Raw genomic sequence first — 23,708 nt, forward strand, 5'->3', positions numbered from 1 at the left:
CATTCAGACGGCGTCTTAATTAGTTATTAAGCGATCCACTGCTTAAACGTGTGCGTCTGTGCATGTTATTCCATTCTGACTATATGGCCGCGACCTGGAAATAATCGTGCCTGAGCCAGTGATTGACATCATCAGGAACAGTCCAAAACATCGGAGTCGCGATGACACGCTGTCAGCCAAAACACTTGGCCCAGCCATCTGATTTTTGTATTTTCCGACAGGTATAGTATTCTGCTGACCCAAATAACCAAGACTACCAACAGGGGTGTGTTAGAAGTGCGCTTAAAACTTATGTCCCTTAAATTTCAAAATGCACCCAGCTTAACACAATCTATATATCTAGAGTTGCAGTAAATGGTAAATGTACATAAAACTGGCAATGCACAAATGTTTATAACTACAATCTTACCACTTGTGTCTGTCAAAACAGGTCACAGCCATTTGTATTTTATGTCCAAGAACACCGTCATGGCTATTGTGATTCATCTGTAGTTCTGTCACCAAGGCTGTACCTATCCAGGCATGTCTACGTCCAGTCGAACTGATAGCCATGGATACCTCCTGATAAGACTAGGTGATACTGCTTTTCTGTCATGTTCTTGAAGGAGTATTTACACACCGGGCTCGAACGATTTTTCTAGATGGGGTATCAGGAAACACATGTTTATGCAAACTGTATTAATGATGGGTACACGTGGTTCCGGTCAACCATGCCCTGCTTACCCCGAAGACGGCAAAATATTCTTCCTCTGCGCAGACGATAAAGAAGACCAGATTCATTTCCTCTAATAAGAAGTCTTGTTGGTGTTATCTACAAGGATGTCTTGTTTCCCTGCTGTACTCGCGTGTAGAACTAGGTGTTCTTCCACTACCGTTCGGCTATATGGAGAAACACTCATGGCTAAGCTGAGCGGTACAAGCAAGATCCCCAGGTGGAGAGATCTGTTCCTGGGGTCAAAGAAGCCTGGCCGAAAGTGGTGACGACAAGGCCAGTTTCAGACTCAACCTGTTGGAGTCATCACCAGGTAGATGGACGTCTTTTATACGTGTGTCACCGCAATCTTCTACACTACCATCCCAACCTGAGCATGTTTGCGGAAATGCAGACGAAAGAGATTTTTTCATCCCTGGTCGAGGATGAGACGATCGACGTCATTCCTTGAGTCGGGGGTTCTGGAGTGTCTGCACAGGCTCATCACGAAAAGGAGTGGACCATTCAGGAAATGACCACATCATGACCATATTGAAGCCAAAACCTTCCACTTTTGTAGCATACATTGTTTGTTCAATGTAAATTCCTCGTCGCTTCTATTATTTTCCCGATTTTGCAGGTTACAGTGCCTTTAAAGAATGTTAATGCAACGAGAATATACTCGAAATTTTCATAAAATAGTGGAAATAATAGCTTATAAAAGGAGAGTTGAAGTGACATGAAAAATTATCGGAGACGGATAATTTCACGAATGAAATAATATATGAAAAAGTTTTTTTTTCTCTTATACATTTATCTTACAAACTGCCTCAGTGAATCTCACAGGAGGTTATATGTCTGTGAAATACTGCCTATTTATAGAAGAGAAGAGTATATTTTCAATGATTTTTTTCCACTTTTTACTCAAATGTGGGTTGTTGTTTTGTTTTTGTGAAAGATGGTAATAGATACTGTACAGTATGTATAGTATTTAGTCAAGCATTTGATGTAAGGGAGATCACTCCAGTATCTCTAGCGGTATGGCAAGGCGAGCATGCCGCAGAGGAAAGGTAGATAACTCTCAGGAGGTGACTAGAGGATGTTTTGAAGGTTGTGATGTTGGTTGAACTTTCTGTGAAATAAAAGGCCCAAATGCACACAACTGCACATTTTATTGAGGTATCAAACTGACCTGGAATATGTTATCTTAGGTGCATTAAAGTTAATTTAAGCGTTTGAGGCCCGGATCAAAACAAAGAAATTCTGGATTTCTATACACTGCTCCGTGAAACTGCTCGGATATTGAACACTTCATCAAACAACGACAACGCCACTCAGCCACAGGCACAGGAATATAAATATAAATAAACAATTATACAGGTCTTATTACCAAGCCTTACTATTACAAGCATCATTCCTGGTGTATTCCGTGTAGCATGTAGCATGGACCATATTCCAGTATTGTTTATGGAAGATAAACAGCTGCATACCCGCCAGCCATAATACAGGGATAACGTCTTCTCTACAGGCAACTGAAGCGCAAATGGGGTTGCGCAGCATATAGAATATGAAAAGTCTTCTTCTATGCGAGCGAAGCATGCAAGAAGACTGGTCATTTTCTCTATGCTGCGCAACCCATTTGCACTAATGTGTGCTTGTGATTTCAATTTGGCTTACGTTTATATAAAGTCGATTTCTGGTGGGACCCATAACCTGGAAAACTGTTATTTCAAAATAAAATAGTTATTTAGGAATAGAATCCAAAGGATTAGAATTGGTCTTCAGTAACCCATGCTTGTCATAAGAGGTGACAAACAGGATCGGATGTTCAAACTCGCTGACTTGGTTGACACATTTTTTAAATCAGGATTGTGTAGAAAGATGCTCCTGATGTCAGTCACTGGATTGTCCGGCCGGACTTGATCTGTATACAGCGGGAAAATTGCTGAGGGCGGCGTTAAACAAGAAACAAACCTTTAGAATAATTACTAGCGTGTCTTATTATACAGATATATATGCATTGACCATATGTGACCATAAATCAATCGATTTACAATAATAATTTAACCAGAAACAAGAATGAGGCATCATAGAGAAGTCACACTGCAATATTTCACTGCGGATACTGTCCATTTGGAACGGAACGATCGATCTTCTGTATTGGGGAACTCCGTAAATGTTGACTGGCGACACAAGCATTCTTCTGTGAATCTGTTTAAGTTCATATATTCCTGGTTGCCTATTACAGTTTCTCAAGTATGGCCCTGAGCCAAATTGCTACCCCCGTGGTCCCGGGGTCAGGCTGGGTTAGACGGTCTGGGTTGACGTAGCTGGCCCGTCCAGCGTATGCCCTCATTGTCGCTGTCGCCTCTGCTGTCTTCTCTGCTGCCTGCGACAGACCATTGATGAATATCTCTTACAGTGGACAGGACAGTATAATAGCACACGAATACTAGTATATATTAGTTGCCCTAAACATAAATGACTAGTTTTGTGGATGTCATGAGTATACAAATCCTAAATCGACACATCTCGATCTGTGGATGTTCTTCTGACGAATTCAAAGTCGAGCACCGGATTCAGGACCACACGATGCACTAGCTTCAGCAGTTCCAACTCAAGGGGAACAGGACACTTTCCTCAAACACAACACTAGCTTGGCTCTAAAGCCGTAGCTTTCAAAACTGCTTTCGTCAAGAGTAATATTTGGGTTTTCTTTCTTATTTGACCGAAACTGAACCTTGAAGTGTGTTACAAGCATGGCAGTGTCAAGAATGCAACACGTAGCCTCCCCATTAAGATACGTGCTACCCTGTCACGTACCTGAACCGCCTCCGTGAAGGCTTGGATGGGCGTTGTCTCTGACAGTCTAGATAACAGAAGATCTCTCGCAGCACACAGAGGGTCCAGCTGTGGAGAGACGCGCCAGGGGAACAGTAAGTCACGGTCATCACTTCCACATGTCATCACAAGTTATTGGATTGGAGGCTGTTCACTTACGCATAGATGAGCTACACGTTCCCTCTGTTTTGGGTAAACTATTGTATTCTGCGGTACAGCTGGTCGTATCACTGTCAGACTGCACACCAAGTCTCATATATGAAATGAACATGACGCTACATCCTTAGTAATATATTAACCTTCGAGGTATAAAATGATAGTTTAAGAACTTTGGAATATTTACTTTGTTTAAACCTACTATGGTATGCTCCGATGTTCATACAGTTTGGCTCTATGTGGTTCCTATTCAAATGAAATCAAAAGTGATATTCGATTCCTCAAATGAAATAACAATGGTATACTGCGAACGACCGAAGATGTATAGCAGTTACGAAGTAGTTTCGTTTAAATGTCTGCGTCACTACTCACCATCGTCCTGTCTCCGGGCTCAGCGCCTCCGTACCTGCAATATACACCATCTAGCGTTTAGTTACATACCACATTGGTATGTTATACACCGTTTAGCATTCAGCCATACACAGGATATCTGCAAGGTGCACCATTTAGCATTTAGCTATATAAACAATATCAGCAAAGTACATCATTTAGCATAGCCACTATATCAGCAGAAAAATACGTTATGTAAGAAGGGCTCACCTTCTAACGGCGTCAATCCCGTGTGAGAGGGCGTCACGCCATGCCGTTACCGTCACAGAGTCCTTCAGACAGCTCGACGATGACGTCAGCAGAAGGCTGTGCAGCTGAGGGAGGTGTGTCATGGGATAAGTAAGGTAGTTGGCTTTAACGCTGTGAGTGGACTTTTACGCCGCATTTAGCAATATTCCAGCTATATCGTAGCGGGGGACACCAGAAATTGGCTTCACACGTTATACCCATATGGGAAATCGGATCCGGGCCTTAGGCGTGACGAGCGAACGTTTTAACCACTAGCCTACCCCTAAACCCCCGTGAGCATTACTCTGTTTACATCATGACATGTCTGGTTAAAGTTGAATGAGGACAGTCAGCGAGACCCATGAAGGTCTGGGTTAGAATATTGACCTTCAGTAACCCATGCTTGTTGTAAGATGCGACTTGATTTACACATCGGTTCCCAGTTGCTAAGATCGAAGCTCATGCTGCTGATCACTGGATATCTTGTCCAGATTTAATTACTTACAGGCCGCCACCATATAAATGAAGTATTGCTGGGGGCGGCGTAAAACTGAACTCACTCACTCACTCACAGTAAGTGATGGAGGTATGAAAACTATTCCACGTTGGTGAACCTCACTTGAACATTTAAGAATAACAAACCAAATATATAATAAGGATTTAGGATTCGAACCCTCGATTACAAGAGTGTGACAATGGCGCTTTAGACAAGTGAGCTATCCATATCACATATGTCATGGACAATCGAGTGTCATTCGTGCGATCTTTTAGTACAGCTTGAAATATATTACTCTGTAACGTGTTCCTTCAAGTAAAGCACTGTCCTTGCACTTCGACCTTTAAACTATTAAGATATTCCATAAAGACGTTCATTAGTTTCAGACAGTTCGTTGCATATTGAAGGATCAGTTGTGCAGAGGTCTCATGCAGTTAAAGGTATGACTCATGTCGTGCGAATGATCACTTTGGAAACAACGTCGCTGATTGGATAACTAAATCTGATTGCAACCAATCACGAATCCTAAACACTCGCGCCATGAAAGGGCCGTAGTAGAACAGAGGTTCGGAGGAATATATGACAGGCGTAAGATATGACAGGGAAGAGAATGGGACACGGCTTATCTCATGTGATTATGGTAATGGCCCAAATGATGTCTGATGCAATTCCCCATATTCATTTGTGCCATATACTCCAGCGGGTTTATTCAGCTGAACTATTGGCTTTTCCCAAAGGAAACACTTATTGAGCAGGGTAGGGTCTCATCTCGGCGAACACTTGGCTTCAGTAATTCATACCCACTACCATGCTTGTCGTACGAGGCGACTAACGGCTGACTTGGTTGACACATGTCATCGGTTTCCAAATGTGCAGATTGATGCTCATGTTGTTGATCACTGGATTGACTGGTTCAGACTCGATTATTTACAGATCGCCGTCATATGGCTGGAATATTGCTGAGTGCGGCGTAAAAGTAAACTCACTCAGTCATAAATTTATTTGCTTTTAGGGATAAAGGCTTCGTTTAACAAACCACCCGTAAGCCTTAGAACTCGTATTTTTTCTCGTAGTATTCGTACTTTCTATACTGTAATATTCAATCCTGACAGTTGCAGAGCTTCGAGGACTTTGTGAAACGGGACCCAGTTTGGTATGGACAGGGATTTCGGCTCGAATGGTGCATTTGTAATCATCAACACTAAACCACTCACTGCGCCCGACGCGCCCCCCATCTGGTTTTCAGCTGTTGTGGCCAGAGCTTGGACTAAGGAACTTGGCTTATCAACAGGCAAACCGGGATTGTCTTTGTTACCAAGCTGCTTTAAAATGGCTAAAATAAAGGAAACAGTACAGCTTGACAAATATCATACCTTTTTTCGAATTCTTTATGCATTACCATATATTACCTGACAACTTACGTACACACAAAAGAATTTGAATGATTTGAATCATATTTATTTGGAATGCCGACTTTGCAGATTATGATGCCTTTCGGTATGCACTTACCGTAACAAATCATCAAAAATTCCAATTGACACCTTTTTGTCTTCCGGTCTGCTAATGACAATCAATCACTGGCCACATGCAATTTGAAGTTAGCACCTGTCGAGCTTATAAGCCATAAACATAGAGCCGTTTTCAAATGAACCAGTTGCCAATGAAAATGCTTCGCTACACTTGAGTGCTCACCCACTGACTCTGACTGGGTTCGGTATCGAGGCTGTTTCGTTTCGAGGGACGTAAACCCAAGTACAAAATATTGATCTTATAAATAAAATATTGCGATTATACGCGTTTAGTTTTGTTTATTTATTTATTTTTTTTTTGTTTATTATTTTGTTCTTTTGGTTGCATGTGACCTTTAAGAAATAAATATACTGATGGAAAGAAATAAGGGATCACATAATAGCACATGTGTTTTTTCCCAGGATTCTTCACAAGTTATGTGATACAAAGCTAGTGAAGAAACCTTGGAAAAAATATAGGAACACTTGTCCTTTCAAGACATCCCTTATTTTTCCCTCAGTATATTTCAAGGCTACTGTATCTGCAGGTGCGGAAAGTTCTTTACCCTGTCTTAAACGACACTGCTTTATTATTGACACCAATTCAGGGGACCAAAATAACTATTATCACCTTTTATGTATTATTTTAAACATTTTTTGTGGGTTTCAGACGCTCACCTCTAGCTCCTCGTGCTAATGTACTGCCCGTGTCCCCATCTCCCCCCTCTGTGTCCAGTTGGTTCAGTCGAGCCTCGTTCTCAATCAGTTTCTTGGACACGTGCGCAATGACCTCGAACAGTGTGCATGCATAATCTGAAATGTGGAGAAGTGACATTCGTCTAGTTTGTCTCACAGTCCCTGAACCACAGTGTTTCCCATACTGAATCTCAGCTAACGTAGATAAAATCTTAAACTGTTTAATAAAGCTGAAAAAAAAATTCTAAACTAGACCTTCACTAGCTTTATAGTGTTAGGATTCTGGTATACAATGACGGCAGTTTTCTTTGGAATAGGGAAACCATTATGTCCACAAATACTGATCTTGGAGATTTCACGATCACTTCTAAAGGGACCCGACTCAAGACGTATTGGAGCATCATATTCAATACTTAAGAAAAGTCATGATATTTGCAACTCTGCGATTATCATACAATCACGTACCTGATTCTACCTTCGCACAGCCCTCCAGTGTAGCACTAGGCGTGTCCTCAATATAATCCAGCACTAAACGAGGCGGGGTCTGCCTGTCAGTCACTCCATGTGGTAGAAGTGGGCGTGGCCAGTGTGGAGAATCAGTTGGATAATCTGCACCAGAGAGTGTTAGAAGGTCACGGTTGGTTACATGAGTGAAACAATACAAATCAGCACTGTCATCAGCACTGACAGAAATGCTGTTAACTAGTCATTAACTTCCCCGTGGAAACAAGTAACTCACAAAACACAAAAACAGTAGCCTATTAAGTATTAAGTTTTCGAAGTATCTAAGTTTTCTTTTTAACATTTAAGAAAGTAGATGTATATCACTAAGGGAAGGGTACAGGTATTTCAAAAAAGATTATATACCGTGCCCCTACAAATGCACACGTGAAATGAAACCTAACATTTGGTATGCCGTCATGATACATAAAGGATTCTGATCTGCTCGCTCTCAAATTTCATTGACTGTTACCCAGTATATTATATTCTCGCACTATTCTAATATAGACTCTGGACCTCATCACCAAAGCTTCGTGTTCTTGTCTAAACCAACTCACAATTTCTTTCGCTCATGGGAGCAATTTGATTGGACAGTTGTTTTCAACTGAGTATTTTTAAACAGCGTTCAACATGAAGCTGTTGGGGTGATGGGACGAAGGTGTTTATCATAATAGATTGGCTACATATCGCACAATAATATACGCTGCATTACCAAGGATGTGAGATGCGGACTTACCGAGAGCCTGTGTTAGTGTCGTGTCCAGGCGGAGCAAAGTGATAGAAATGCCAGCCATCTCCATGGAGGTTTTAAAGCGGCTGCTGTAGGCGCGAGCTACATGCATACCCATGCTTTCTGCAACACAAGATATGCACATGTGTCTTCTTTCATGCCTATCGTGACCAGAGAACATAACCAGTCCTGTTGTTTACACCACAGGAGCTTGTAACGCTAAAAGAAAGCACCAGGGTGAGCTAATGTGACAAGATATCTCCATTTCAATTGAAGATACCCTTCATACTTTTCAAAATATCATTTTTATGCTTCTTAACATCTTAATTGCATTTCTCGGCATAATGGATGTCATTGTAGATTTATTAATTTTCTGTTTTCTATTATTTTCAATTCAATAGGAGTTATCTTCAATGCAAGATACCTATAATTTCATTCAAGAGATCTCTATATAATTTAAGATATCAGTATTGTGAAAACGGCTTGTCATACGCTAAGACGATGGTTATTCACATACATTAACACAGACTTAAAGTAATCCGTGCGCTGAGATCACTTCGTTGACGTGGGCTAAGTTGTCGATCATTGTTGGAGACTGGGCTCTCGACAGACAAAGCGCCTTTACACGAAATCGAGCCTGCGTCCGTTCATGGCAGGAGGAATACAGGCTGCATTTAATTTAATATTACAGTCAGTAATATATAGTCTGTCCCCGAAGGAAGTTATCTGCTTTGCAATATGTCTGATCAGGAAGACGTTCATTCATAAAAAATGTTTTTCTTACTGACGTAGATCATCATATTTGACTGAAGACAAAGGTCAAAGTTTTGCGGACGTCGTCACAAACGCCACGTGCATATAGGTCAAAGTAAAAATAATAATCTTCATCCTCGTAGAAACACGTTAAGGGCAATCCACTTCTTTCAAAATGCTAAAGACCCGCGAAGATCCGGTGTAGAATTGGTCTTCAGCAACCCACGCTTGCAGTAAGAGGCGACTAACGGGATCGGATGGTCAGATATGGGCGGATCCAGGAATTTGGAAAGGGTGTGTGTGTCCGGGGGGTTTGAACCCTCTGGATCCCCCTTGGCTCCGCCAACGCAATAGATTTAAAACCTTTTGAAAAACTGATTCTCAAAAAGTGTGTGTGTGTGTGTGTGTGTGTGTGTGTGTGTGTGTGTGTGTGTGTGTGTGTGTGTGTGTGTGTGTGTGTGTGTGTGTGTGTGTGTGTGTGTGTGTGTGTGTGTGTGTGTGTGTGTGTGTGTGTGTGTGTGTGTGTGTGTGTGTGTGTGTGTGTGTGTGTGTGTTTCATCGCAGATGTGTACATTGGTGTTCACGCTGTTGATCACAACACAACACTATCTGGTCCAGACTCCAATATTTACAGAGCGCCGACATGAAGCTGGAATATTGCTGAGTTTGGCGTTAAGCTCACTAACCCCCGTAAAGTGACATGTTCCAGTATTGAGTCTCACCAAGGTACGATATTGATTCTCCCACGACGATGTTCATTTCCATGACGGTGGTTGCGCCGAGGTTGTTGATGAAGATGGCAACATGGTCACCTGTAAACAAGATTCCGGAAATATTTATGTATGTTTTCTGCTGTATACCTAAAAGACGAGAACCACCATCTTGTTGAAGAGTCCCATAAGCATTATAATGCATATAAGCATTGTAAAGGTAGCTATATTTTCAGCAGTTCTAAAATGAAAGGTGTCCCAGACGCGAAACGTTTTATTGTAATCACGGTAATGTCCGAGTAATAATTATGGAAAGTCAAGACGTATTTATGCCTTTATGTAACGGATGGGAAAAAGGTCGTCGTGACCATCACCTTTTGTGACCTTGAGATATGTTGGGTTGCCTGGGTTGGTGATGTGATCTATCATGATCTTCACTGCTTCCCTGGCACTCGTCATCTGCCAACAGGAACCGCATTTAGTGCTACAGAGTGAACGCTATTTTACGGCATAGACAGTAACGTACCTCACAAGGTAAAGTAGCGTGTGATGTTGTGTAGGTGTGTGACTGACTGTGCAGATTTTTAAGAAGTTTTAACAGTGCTAGGATACGGAGATGCCCTACCGAGTCACAGCATACTGCCCTCAGGCCGACCAGGGGTTCCTTTCATGAGGCAGCGTTTCTAAGCTCAACCTTAACGTCCATTCTTTAACCTTACCTTAGTGATTCACGATCACCTTTGTGTTGTGTGAAAGGAGGACCTGGTCTTGTTTTTCATCTTAACGCCAAGCAGCAGGCAAGGTAGCAACAAGTAACATATTTTCGTTTTGGCTCTGCTAGGTGATCGAACAACGATATTCCCTCCTCGGGCGTACGCTGCACATCCACCAACCAAGGTTGTATATGAAGTGGGCACGTAATGATCATGCAATTGCACAAAGGTTTGACATCTAATTGTTGAGCGTATGCAGTTAACAAAAAGGATCCAGACCTTCATGCGCTTGACGCCCGCCTCTCCGTGTACCCCCAGACCCAACTCCATCTCATCGTCCCCGAGTCTAAACGTCGGTCCAGATCCTGGCGCAGAGCACGCACTCCAGCTCAAACCGATAGTCCCTGAAGTGGGAAGTGGTGGAGCGGGAATTTACAGGGATTTGGTCATAATTTTAATCGGGATAATACCCAAGGAGACGCATCTCTCTGAAGTTTACACCTCTCTGACAGACCAAACACCATAATCAGAAGGGCCTAGCTTTTCGGATCTCTTTTAGCGCTAAGACAGTCGTATGTCCCATGCATTGACAGTAACTTAGTCTATCTTAGCACTGAGAGAACGTCGATAATCTATGCCCAGGACTTTCTCCCAGCGCTAAGATTGTCGGACGTTAATGTAAATGTATGACAATTCTGACTAACTTCGCGCTAAGAGAACTTCCAGTCTAAGTAAACTTCGTCTCAGTGTATTTCGTTACACGCCACCACTGAGTCTAACAAAACCTAGTAGAAGGTCGCGTCAGGTAACCTTTGAGCACCCAATGACAGTCCAATCAAATGCGAGACGGTTAAATAGATTTAACCAATCAGACAACAGCTACTAGTTAGGGATTGGGGGGACTTTCAAAATATTCAGGTCACGGACACAGATCTCTCCACAAACAAAAATCCGCATATAACACAGCTATTTGACCTGCAGTATATACGCTTTGGGGTTTCTGATGACATGGTTACCATTAGCTAATGTTTCCGCAAGATAAGATCCTTGAATATTGTCCAAAACACTATTTTCAGTGACTGTTTACTCGCCGTTGTCATGGCTGTACGTAAGCCGTGTGCATCACCCGGAAGCGATCGTACGCTAAATAGCATTCGGAATCGTTGGGTACGAACCTTTTCGAGATGAAAGTTCATAAGGGATGTGCGAATGTGCACTTTCGCGATTTGGTAAGCTGTGTTCTGATTGTTAAGAATCCTACCTGACGCGAACTCCCATAAGGTTTTGTTAGACTCAGTAGTGGAGTGTAACGAAAAGTTCTGAGGATAAGTTTACATAGACTGAGAGAACTTCGAAACACTAGGCCTAGAAATCTAGGACGCGAACCGGCTATCTTAGAGATAAAACGGTATTATCTCCCATACTTTAAGGTCGACTTAAGACAAACATAACGTCAGTCGTAACTCCGAGATCACTTACAGGGCGTGGAGCACGGCAGCGAAATGTTTGGTATAAAACACCAGAAAAATGTATCCATCGATGTTTAAATGAAGCAAACAGCAGATGGTGATTCAATGTTGAAACAATGATGCGGGTACCTTGACAAGCATCATATGAGTGCGTATGTCATAAAAGATCAAATCCAAGTTTCAACTGTATGATTTTTTTTTTGCCAGATAGTTTATTTCGCTGTGAAAACCTATTTAGAAACGACAGGGGATGTCCCCAACACTTGACTTACCCATCTGTTTGGTGGCAGCTGTAGTGATCTCAACGATATCCTCCAGACTCCGACCCATCTCGGCCAAAGCTCCAGCAATCTAACAAACAGTGAACGAATTTTGTACAGGCACCAGCAGTTGGAGACTGGAAGACTGGGTACCGGAACCGCTTATACCACAGACCCCGTCATAGTGATGAAGTTTAGCTTTACGACGTTTTAAACAATATTCCAGCAATATCACGGCTGGGGACACCAGAAACGAGCCCCACACATTGTACCCATGCTGGGAATCGAACCCGGGTATTCGACGTGATGAATGAATTCTGTAACCATTAGGCTATCCCACCGCCCCATGTCGACACAGAGGCTTCGTGTTCCTGAGCGCATTAAGGGTAAAAAGACAAAAAAAATCGATTCGATTTCGATGCAAGATTCCTTTTGTAAGAACACGTCACAATTTAATTCTGGACTCACAAAAGTCCAGAAATTCTAAGCACTGTGGCCACTCTCTCACAAGGGATTTTTCAAAATTAAACATGCAGCTGTTATGTATATGTGCTAAGGATGAAAAAATGAAAAAAAGTTTTTTCGAAAACTCAAAATTCATACTCGCTCGCCCATGGGCACGGCCATGGGCGAACAGTGGCCAATGGGCAGGCCCATGGGCGAGAGTGTTTAATTTCATCCAGAATGAATGTTTTGGAGGTTGTAAATGAATGAAAAAATGTTAATAAGTATCATGACACAAATTTCAGCTTGTTGTGACTTGACTCTGTTAACTGACAGCGATTTTAAAAAATCTCGCCCATGGGTGAAAAACATATTGGCCCATGGACGAGAATAATTACTTTCATTGAAAATACATGTTTTTGCCATGCTTTGCAGTTTTTAAGTAAATGAACGTGTATTTATTAGTGTCGTGACACGAAATTAAGCTTATTTTGACTTAATTCGGCTAATTTAGAGTGATTTTTCAAAAAGTCTCGCCCATGGGCGAAAACCATGTGGCCCATGGGTGAGAATATTTACTTTTACTCAAAATACATCTTTTTCCATGTTTTGGAGGTTGTGAATGGATGAAAGTATGTTCATAAGTATCATGACACAAATTTCAACTCATTTTGAATTAATTCCGTTAATTTACAGCTATTTAACAAAATCTCACCCATGGGCGAATACATTTTGGCCCATGGGCGAGAATATTTCCTTTTACCTCAAACACATCTTTTCCAATAATTGGAGGATGTAAATGAATGAAAGTACATTTATGAGTATCATGACAGAAATTTCAACTCATTTTGACTTAATTCCTCTAAATGAGAGCGATTTTGAAAACTCTCGCCCATGGGAGAAAGACATTTTGGCCCATGGGCGAGAATATTTGTCTTCACTCAAAATACATCTTTTCCTGTGGTTTGGAGGTTGTAAATGAATGAGGATATATTTATAAGTATCATGGCAGAAAATCCAACTCATTATGACTTAATTCTGCTAATTGAGACCGATTTTCAAAAACATCTCGCCCATGGGCGAAAAACATTGGGCCCATGAGCGAGAATATTTCCTTTTCACTCCAAATACATCTCTTGTAATGTTTTGGAGGGTGTGAATGAATGAAAGTGCCATTCTGAGTATCATGACACAAAATTCAACTGATTTTGACTTAATTTTGCGAATTCAGGAAGATTTTTTTAAGTATGCCAGAATAATCACTGTTACTCAAAATGCATCTTTTCCTGTGCTTTGGAGGTTGTAAATGAATGAGGATCTATTTATAAGTATCAACCAATCATGACATACTATACCCACATCGCCTAATTATTTTTCCGTACCTATCGAATAAAAAATACATAAAATGGGAGGACGCCCTGTTAACTAATGGGAGTGAACCTTGTAGGGAGTACCCTCACTCTCACAAACCCACATATTGAGGAGAAGCGGCCGTGTTTGTCGGGGATTTTTCTGGCCTTGCTAAATAAATCGTACATAAACATGTAAAATATTTTGCTTTGATTCTGTAACTACCCACATTATGACATTGAGACCATTCTGATTTATCGAGTAAAATACGATTGAATAGTTTTGAGTTTGAATCTTGCCACTTTAGCGCTCTATCTTTTTGAATGGGGCGTGCATATTTTGGTGTTTTTTAGTATTCCATCTATTTGTTTAAATTAATTGATTTATCTGTTTTTGCTTTGTTTTGGTTTTTTTTACTGCTAGTGAGTCTGCTTTGATACTTGTACATTTATTCTGACGTTTGACGAGCGGGACGTAAACAAGAACATATAAGGAGCCCCTGCATCAATTTTAAGACTAAAGTGTTTGAAACACTATTCTAGACCAGTATTTGTACACAACTGATGAAATGTACCTGAAAGGTCAAGGTACATAAGAACGTACAGGGCACATTTCTCCTTACCCCATTTAAGAATGTCCATTTCTGATTGGTTCACGTGGCCTTGCGAGGGAGAATAGATCATTAAGTTTTACCCCGCCACGTGGGAAAAGCATGCATCCACGGCAGTCAGAGAACTGTAAAGCAGTGGTTCGAATCGACTATAGTTAGTACCATGTTAATATAATACATGGTTTCAGCATGTTTTGATGCTCTACTTAGATAAAGTGATATTTAAACATTCGTTATGGTAAATGCGGTGTAGCAATGTGATGAGGAGTATGCGGGGTTTCTTCATCCCATTTCATCCACCGATGAGAATGGTGGTATCCTCTTTTGGTTCACACCCGGATTGTCGAATGTTTTATCAAATACACAACAGGACTGTCGAAAAGCAGTGGAGTGTGACAGTGCTCAACACTGTTCTAATGACACCCGGAGCGTCAACTGCCTTGGAGAACTTGTGCCCGAGAATAGCAGAAGACTCGTGTCTACGCTAATTAACGAGCTAAAACACATACACAAAGACATCGGTGAAAGAATGAGCTGTGGAACCAATTCCTGAATGATAGTCGTCGCACGAACAGTAGTCGAGAAAGTTGGCATCATCGTGAATCGAGGATCTGTGGGCAATGTAAACTGCATATTGTGACACAGTGGCCACAATAAAGAATAAAGAAGAACTTTATACCTCGCTCATAGTGACCACATTACTGTACTGTATAACGTATTTTGTTTTCCTTCATGTCTGGAGCGTCGAACGCCATAGTGTTGACACCTGATTACCTCCTTACGCAATACCCGAAACATCAAATTTACAAAATTTTCAATTCAATTTTAGACTGCCCAGGCAAGTTGTTTGTTTATGGAGTAAGAGGATTAGGAGGCATGGTCAACTAGATTTCTTTGTTTAACTAATCCCACACGGCCTTCACCAATAGAGGGAATTATTTCTGTTCAGTTATGACATTAAATATTGCTGTTCTCCATATGTCTTTATTTTCTCCACACATCTCCATGTTGTTGTATTTTTGTGTGTTTTGTAACTGTGATTGGGACTGGTGAACAAGCTTTACAGTACCTCACCCATACACCATATAATACAAAATATAAATGAAGCATGTGTCGTCATCCATATGAACTATCATATAATAACATATGCATACATATCATTACATCAAATACAACTATCATATAAGTAAACATGAAAAATAGAGTTATGGTTTGTTGTGTCTGACTAGCTCTTTGTAGAAACACTGAACATTTGTGAGAAAGTTAATTAGTTTCCTGTTAAAAAATTAAAAATCAAGCTTTGTGTTTTATGATAAAAACGGATTCAACTATTTTCTGGTTTTCACAGTGAATAAGTTCTTTTTTTCCGTTCACCGAAGTCATCATAGACCACAGTGAGAAAAGGTCGATCTTCAAGCAGTAAGGAAGACCATGATAGCGTATGGAGTACTTGTGTCTTCCTGGGCTTGATCATCTCCTCCGTTACCCCCTCCCCCGAATCCACACCCCACCAGGGCGTGTAGGACTTGGCTCGGTGGATAAAAAGGGACTCCTATGACCCCATATACCCCTAATCACAATGCTATAATTTGTCGTTTTTGTGTATCCGGTTTTGTGTATTCTGTAATATTGTATAGTACTGGTGAAGTGTTAATCAAAGCAATATTTTTCTTGCTAAACAAACCACATTCTTTGAGAATCAAAATATGTTTTAAGCACATTCCCAAAATTGAAATGCAGCATGCACACAATAACTAAATTGGAAGGAATATCGTGCCGGTCAAGATTTTCCAGAGCACATGCGCATAAATGTCAATGTCTTTCAAATACTAATATGTGCAGGTCTTGCAAAAGGACAAAGCAGGTATGCTTGACAAAGTTCTTGCAAAGTAGGTTTATACACAACACCAATACCAACTGGTCAGCTCGACACCTTATAAAACAATCAATTCGTGATTTCCTTTGAATGTGAGATATTTGGCTGCGCGTCTTGCGCAATCAGTCTTTTTCATCCATATACACTCACGAACACCTGTTCATTTAAAGCTGGTGTCCCCTAATGACCTAATGTGATCCATGGATGAATTTTGTATATGACAAGTAAAATACACTTGAAAGCGGCAGCTGTTTTACTCCAATAAAGAAGACCAGCGGACGAGACACGACTTTTTCGGCGCAGATTGTCGTAGGCGCTCTGCGGAAATTACGTAAGTGAACGCGGAAGAAACAGAAAGCGTCATCGTTCCGCTCAGTTTCCATTGTCTTTGCGAGTTATGCTGAGATACTCACTCAACAAACTGAGATAAAATTCAGAATGATGAAAAAGTGGAAATCAGTGTGTGGATTAGAACTTGAAAATCACTAATGAAGTCTCTGACAAAGTAATATCTGTTCAGGCAGGGATACTCTATATAGGCTCCCTGGTTCAGGTCATGATAATTTGAGAAACAAAAACTGAGAAAGTTCTATGGATATACAACTTCTTATAAGGTAAGCAGCATTTCGGCGTAGCTGTTAAACTCGTTATCAAGAAAGTGATGTCTACGGGGTAGTCCTGTAAGTTAAACCTTTGTTTTGGGTCGAGGTCAAAATCGCTTGGTGTAGTGACAACGGTGTTGTTTTATGGGATTAGACACGGGTTTTCTATAAAAAAAAGTAAAATGTGTGTCCTCAGGAAACGAAATAAGACACGTGTACCAGAATGTAAGTGAATCGATGTTAGCGAGTTCAACCAGTGACTTCAGTTAATAAAATGGACTTTCAGTTCACTCCTTCCATTAGTAATGAGTTATTTAGTTTCTTGATAAACTTGCTTGCAAGGTGAATGTTGGAAATGACAGTTTTCATTATCATTTTAACAACTTCAGTAATGGCAAATGCGCTGCTATACTTCACGTTTCGTCTTACCTATTTTACGGGAAGATACCTTTGTGTAAACGGTTATATGTTCCTTTTGAGAAATGGTAAAAAGGGAGAATGTATCTCGTGAAAATGAATTTTGAAAGACTGCAGATCAACAGTTGTCTCAACAACATAATTTCTAAAATACTTAGAGACCACAATCACGAAAGCCAAAGTAAATCTTTTCGACTGTAGCAAAAATAGTGAAAATTTACCAAAAAAATAGAAAGGTAAACGCAAAATCAATCTTGATTATATTACGTATTCCTCATAGCCCGATATAAAGATTACACATTAACAGTATGGATACGTTAATCTATAGTTTAAATTAATTTCCTCAAGTAATCGGGACTGGATTGGCAAGCATAAACATACATATCAATGCCACTCCATACCAATAATATAATTACATAACATACATGATAACAACACTTCATGTTCCGCTCGTCAAACGTCAGAATAAATTTACAGTTATCAAAGCAGACTAACAGGGCCACTAGCAGTAAAAAACAAAACAAAACAAAATCAAATAAATTAATAAATCTAAACGAATAGATGGAATACTAAAAACCACCAAAATATGCACGCCCCCTTTAATCTAAAAGTGGCAAACCGGTAAAATATGCCAAGATTCAAACTCAAAACTATACAATCGTATTTTACTCGATAAATCAGAATGGTCTCAATGTCATAATGTGGGTAGTTACAGAATCAAAGCAAAATATTGTACATATATGTATCATGAAATGATAATTTATCAACTGAATAATACATAAAAATACTCTTATGATATGTATAACATCACATTTTAGTAACAAGTTGCATGCGTTGAACTTGTTAGATGTTTTAAAGATTAATGGAAGAGGTAGAAAAGGACACCCCCACTTGGGAACTTGGGAGCAGAGAGACGCCACGGTTCAGTGGTTACAGCTATACGGCCTTCTGTGCTCTCTGCTCAATATATTAAGGATGGTGATGTAGATGAAGGTTACGCAGGAAAAGTAGGTGATGTGGGTATACTACGTCAACAGGCAGCTGTGCAGACAACCAGATAGTTTGTTGTTTTAACTTGTCTGACAATTGTTATGTCTGACCAGGGAGACAATAACAAGCTGATGTTAACACATGTGATCTAACGATAGTTTTGCGTTCTTTAGCATGTTTTGGAAGGGATGGCCGTGGTGTATCATTTATTCTTTCATTCATTCACATATGTACTTCTTTCTTTTATTATTTCTTTCTCATGCACTTCTTTCTTTTATTATTTCTTTCATTCATTCACATATACTTCTTGCTCTTCATTCATTCATTCATTCATTGTAAGGTTTCGACTGATACAGTAAACTGGCTGAAATACTGTTAAACGCAGCGTAAGTTGCGATGGAAACGAACCAGGTTACTGTGTGCATTGGAGCATGACGAGGCGCATACTAATTAGTACAAATGGTAAAGAAAACAAGCGAGTGACCTACCCCTGTTGTAGATTATTTCTGGTCTGACAAATAGGAGAATACCCCATAAAACCTCGGACGAGGAAAAGCCGGGACGGGCAAACGGGAATTACTAAAAATGGAGACCACACTATTAAAACGAAACATGCTAAACTGGTTAGGTACACTTAAAACTACTAGGTAGGTACATTTGGCGAATGCCAGTGGGATTGACAAGACATATTTTAATACAGTTTAAACACAACACTGTTTATGTTATGGCGAGATGTTTTTGAAAAATCACTCTAAATTAGCCGAATTAAGTCAAAATAAGCTTGAAATTACTAATAAATACACGTTCATTTACTTAAAAACTGCAAAGCATGGCAAAAACATGTATTTTCAATGAAAGTAATTATTCTCGTCCATGGGCCAATATGTTTTTCACCCATGGGCGAGATTTTTTAAAATCGCTGTCAGTTAACAGAGTCAAGTCACAACAAGCTGAAATTTGTGTCATGATACTTATTAACATTTTTTCATTCATTTACAACCTCCAAAACATTCATTCTGGATGAAATTAAACACTCTCGCCCATGGGCCTGCACATTGGCCACTGTTCGCCCATGGGCGAGCGAGTTTGAATTTTGAGTTTTCGAAAAAACTTTTTTTCATTTTTTCATCCTTAGCACATACTAGTACACATAACAGCTACATGTTTAATTTTGAAAAATCCCTTGTGAGAGAGTGGCCACAGTGCTTAGAATTTCTGGACTTTTGTGAGTCCAGAATTAAGTTGTGACGTGTTTAAGCAAATACCATGAATAGTGACCTCGAATATTTTGACGTTTGTCAGAATGTTAAAATCAAAACGTTAAATTACTTTATTTGTAACGGCATATCCAACAAGTCCTCTTTGACCCGCAGTGCGGTCGTTGGTCGTCACGGCGCAGTCCTCGCCCACAACTATCATGGCGATTTTGATCCCCTCTTGTCGAGCCTTCTCGTAGGCCAGTCCGAAGTTGAGTCGATCTCCTGTGTAGTTGGCCACAGACAACAGACACCCACCTGTACAGACACAGTCACAACACATGGAGAATGGGAGTTACCTTCTCAGGAACTTCTGTGATTCTGTCACATCTAATTTCCAACTCGAAAGACGGTCTCCCTTGTGTTACTGGTTCTGAATTAGTTGTTGGTTGTTCGAACAAAGATCAACGTTCCCACAATCAGTTAGGGTCCTAAGTCGATCTTTGCGTAATTTTGATATTCCAACACTGACTTCCGATGGTTGTAACATTAAAAACGCTTAGCGCTAACTGTAACCCCCAGTTTCCCTAAAAGTCATGCACAGAAACTATTTTACTCCATCACTTAGAGAAAACCGATTCATCCCAGTCTCCAGACATGACTGTAAGTGATAGTAACATCTTCCATGAACTTTCAGAAGTAGAATCAAAAGCAGTACAGAGACAGATCCTAAGTAAATATTCTAATAACCATATCGGATGGTTTTACTTTTAAAAGTAATAACTCCTACAACAACGACTTCAGTGATTAATTTCAAAGATAGAGCGCCACACGTACCCTTGTTCCGTTTGGCCACAGCTCTTATTGCCGGAAGTATTTCCTGCGGAGGGGGAGAGGCGAACATCGCTCCAGCCACAAATGCCGTCAGGTAACCCCTCCCGACATATCCTTGTACAGAGAAATCAATCCAAATAATTGTATCACCTTCATTAAGAATGATAAAGAGGCGACTATCGGTTTCGTAGTTACATTTTTACCTGGTTTACCGCTACAGTACGTGATATTTTCTATCTTGTTTGATTTAAAAAGGTTTATTATATATCATGAACTTAAAAATTTAAATAACAGACTTTCATATGACTTTTATTGTAAGATAGCCGTGGGGATGCAAGTTAGATCTGATTTTTAACAACGCATACTTGTAACAGGCGACTAACGGAATGAGGCGACTAACGGAATCCCCACTGCGTAGATCGATGCTCATAGTGGTGATCACTAGGTGTCCTACGTCTGGTTCGAGGTAAGACCTCCGCCATATAGCTGGAATATTGCTGAGAGCCACAGAACCACAAAATTGTTGCAAGACACAGCCATTCAACTCCGGATGTTCTTTAACTTGATTTGGGTAGTATGCTTCCATTGTTCTTACCTGACTGTGCTGGCTCGTGCCCAGACCCGCCCCCACACAACACAGCCACCTTGCCGGACTTCACGTAGTCCTCAACGTCGGCCCTGATCACGATGCGATGACCCTGTAGTAGACGCACCCCAGGGTTGAGGGCCACGTAGCCCTCCAGCATGTCGTCCACGCATCGCTCCACGGAGTTGATCAACTTCTTGCTGCCCTGTCCGCTCATACTGCACAGTTCCTTGTTTGAGCTCGCGCTAGCTTGATGAGTGAGTGAGTTTGTTATAGAGTAAATGTCGAGTTTTGAAGCGTTGACGTTTACCACTGGCGCTGAAAACATAACAACGAATATGGGATGCGAATCCTCGACCCCTTGGACAGCAAATCGTCTCGTCGGAAACGACGGGACCAAAGCGATAACCTATAAATAACCAATTAACGTATAATTAAATATAATTACAGACCGTTTGAGTCAGAAACGGACCGATGAATTGTACATTTTATCATTGTACAAAATTGCCACATAAATATAAATAGTACACATGTTTATCATTAACTAATACCTAACAGCTCTCTGATATGTGAAAACTTTAGTTTCAGTTGTGATTCTTTAACCAAAACCTCTACGTCATGTAATGTAAAAGTTGTGTTTGACCTTGCAACGTCTCCTTTGACAATATCCATATCATTTCAATGGGGTTAAGGTCACATTGATAGTATGGAAGTCGCAAAATATCGTGACCCTTACTTTTTATGTAACTGTCAACTTTGTAGACAGGTTCACCATCAGGTTCACCAGGTTTTTATGATCTCATACAGCTGAGACTTCGTTGCCTTTGATCTGAAATTTGTCGAGCCATGATATCACATCACCTTTTCGACTGTTCGATGTCGGGGCTTTACTGTCGGGGCCCTGGACGTTGTGGTATGAAGCACTGTGCATTGTGATAAAAGACTTCTCTGGTAGAGCTGGTACCAACTTGTTTTAAACCGAATCGAGGAAAACCATTCATCTCGGGATTGTAGTCTCTGTAATCTGTGGACTTTGCCCTGAATACCAAGTCGCAGCCTGGTAGAAAGCATTTGCTGGAGCAACCAGCATAGAAAATGATTAGTCTCTCTCTTTTCACTAGAGGCAGCTTTCTACGTAACCCCTTATCACCCCCATCGGGTACCCAGTGACTGCTGGCAGTGTGTGAGACATTGACCCAGGTCTGGTCCAAGTACACTTGGTCGAACCCTTCCTCGCGCTTCTTCTTTATTACCCTGAGAAAATTATTTCTTAAGTGAACGATATCAGAGCATTCACAAAGTACTGACCTATTCTCCTCCGAAATTTTATTATAACGACACCCGAAAGCGTGTAAGAGTCGCCAGAGCGTGTACGTTGTTACTCTGAGGTTGTGTTCTTGATTCAAATGCTTTTTAAAAATGTTCAGTGACATGTATTTTTTGTTTTTAGAATAGAGCTCGTTGATAGGCTGTCTTACAAGGTTCTTTGTAAGAATGTCCAAATGTTGTAATTTGTGTGATTTTGACACGAACCCTACCTGCTTCGCATCACCCTCGCAGTGTTAGTGTTCCAGAACATCTGTCAGTACCCTTGCTGATACCCCTAAAGCTTTTGATGCCCGCTTACGGAAGTTATTAATGGCACAAAATGGTTTGACTCTTTCGGTTTTAGCACGGAAAAAATCGTACACTTTAACCATCAACTGTTTCACGTCAGCATTCAACTTCATTTTTTCATCAGGCATGTGTATCCCGTGCACGACGAGATACTGGCTGTTCCGTTTCTCAGGTTTCACCCCGCCGCGACAGAGAACAACCTTTACGTTTTCAATGCTGATAGTTTCTTAAACAACTTTTTTGGTGGAATCAGGAAAATTTTCACATATCAGAAAAATGTTGTGTATAAGTAAATGATAAACGTGTGTACTACTTATATTTATGTGGCAATTTTGTACAATTATGAAATGTGCAATTCATCGGTTCGTTTCTGACTCTAACGGACTGTAATAAGTAAACATTTGTATCACGTGTAGTTTGTTAACTAGAGAGATAATCAGTGTACTCATACGGCATTGCAACAGCATGTTGATCAATGCGATACTCTTTCCTCTTCTAACGTACAGGAGAGACTTGAGACAGTCGTAGCATTATAACTTCGTGCGACAATAACGTGTAAACGAAATCTATATGAATTGATACCCATATTGGACTGTCGTCGATCAAATAAGCGCACAACAGATGACAGGACTGGATAAATGTGGCCAGTTTCTCTGCCAAATGTGGTGGGTTTCTCTGTCAAATGTGGTGAGTTTCTCTGTCAAATGTGGTGAGTTTCTCTGTCATACTATATATAAGCAGTTGTTCTAACTATCAGATTGCATGAGGTCCAGTCCAACTGCCAAAAGACAACCCTAAGTCGTATTCTCACTTGCATTGGAGCTCAGGTTGTGAAAGAATGTCATATTTCATAATATCGAGAGAGGCGACTCACTTTGTAATTAGATGTCTGTGCCCAGTCACAATGCACTGTACCCTCTTCCAGCAGCCCAGTGTCTGTACCCTGCACCTCAAAGTCTCAGCTCGGGTCTGGGTCCAAGGTCAGTGAGACAAACGAGACCATATTAGGCGCCTGTCCTAGTTTGTTGTGTGTTTTAAAAAATT

The 23,708-nt window shown here is 40.7% G+C and overlaps 1 protein-coding gene across 1 annotated transcript; it reads right to left on the minus strand.

Annotated features, from left to right (window-relative positions):
• Positions 1-1,844: 1,844 nt before the first annotated feature.
• Positions 1,845-23,708, minus strand: LOC137293871 (triokinase/FMN cyclase-like). The gene is made up of 16 exons (XM_067824646.1): positions 23,539-23,708; positions 21,057-21,365; positions 20,465-20,575; positions 19,761-19,945; positions 12,155-12,233; positions 10,693-10,817; positions 10,075-10,159; positions 9,713-9,802; positions 8,244-8,360; positions 7,472-7,615; positions 6,989-7,123; positions 6,017-6,135; positions 4,289-4,392; positions 4,061-4,094; positions 3,515-3,601; positions 1,845-3,080 (listed from the first exon to the last, which is right to left on the minus strand). The coding sequence occupies exons 2-16, from the start codon at positions 21,262-21,264 to the stop codon at positions 2,934-2,936; spliced, it is 1,770 nt and encodes a 589-aa protein (XP_067680747.1). The 5' UTR covers positions 21,265-21,365; positions 23,539-23,708; the 3' UTR covers positions 1,845-2,933.

The sequence above is a fragment of the Haliotis asinina genome, chromosome 8 (assembly GCF_037392515.1).
Source record: "Haliotis asinina isolate JCU_RB_2024 chromosome 8, JCU_Hal_asi_v2, whole genome shotgun sequence".
Lineage (NCBI taxonomy): Eukaryota > Metazoa > Mollusca > Gastropoda > Lepetellida > Haliotidae > Haliotis > Haliotis asinina.

Bases quoted from the DNA above. Each gene is read 5' to 3' on its own strand.
- LOC137293871 (XM_067824646.1), bottom strand. From the start codon at position 21,264: ATGAGCGGACAGGGCAGCAAGAAGTTGATCAACTCCGTGGAGCGATGC. The intron at 10,818-12,154 runs GTAAGTCAAGTG...TTCCCACTTCAG, and splicing joins AGCTGCCACCAAACAGATGG to GGACTATCGGTTTGAGCTGG. The intron at 7,616-8,243 runs GTAAGTCCGCAT...TCTCTGGTGCAG, and splicing joins GACACTAACACAGGCTCTCG to ATTATCCAACTGATTCTCCA.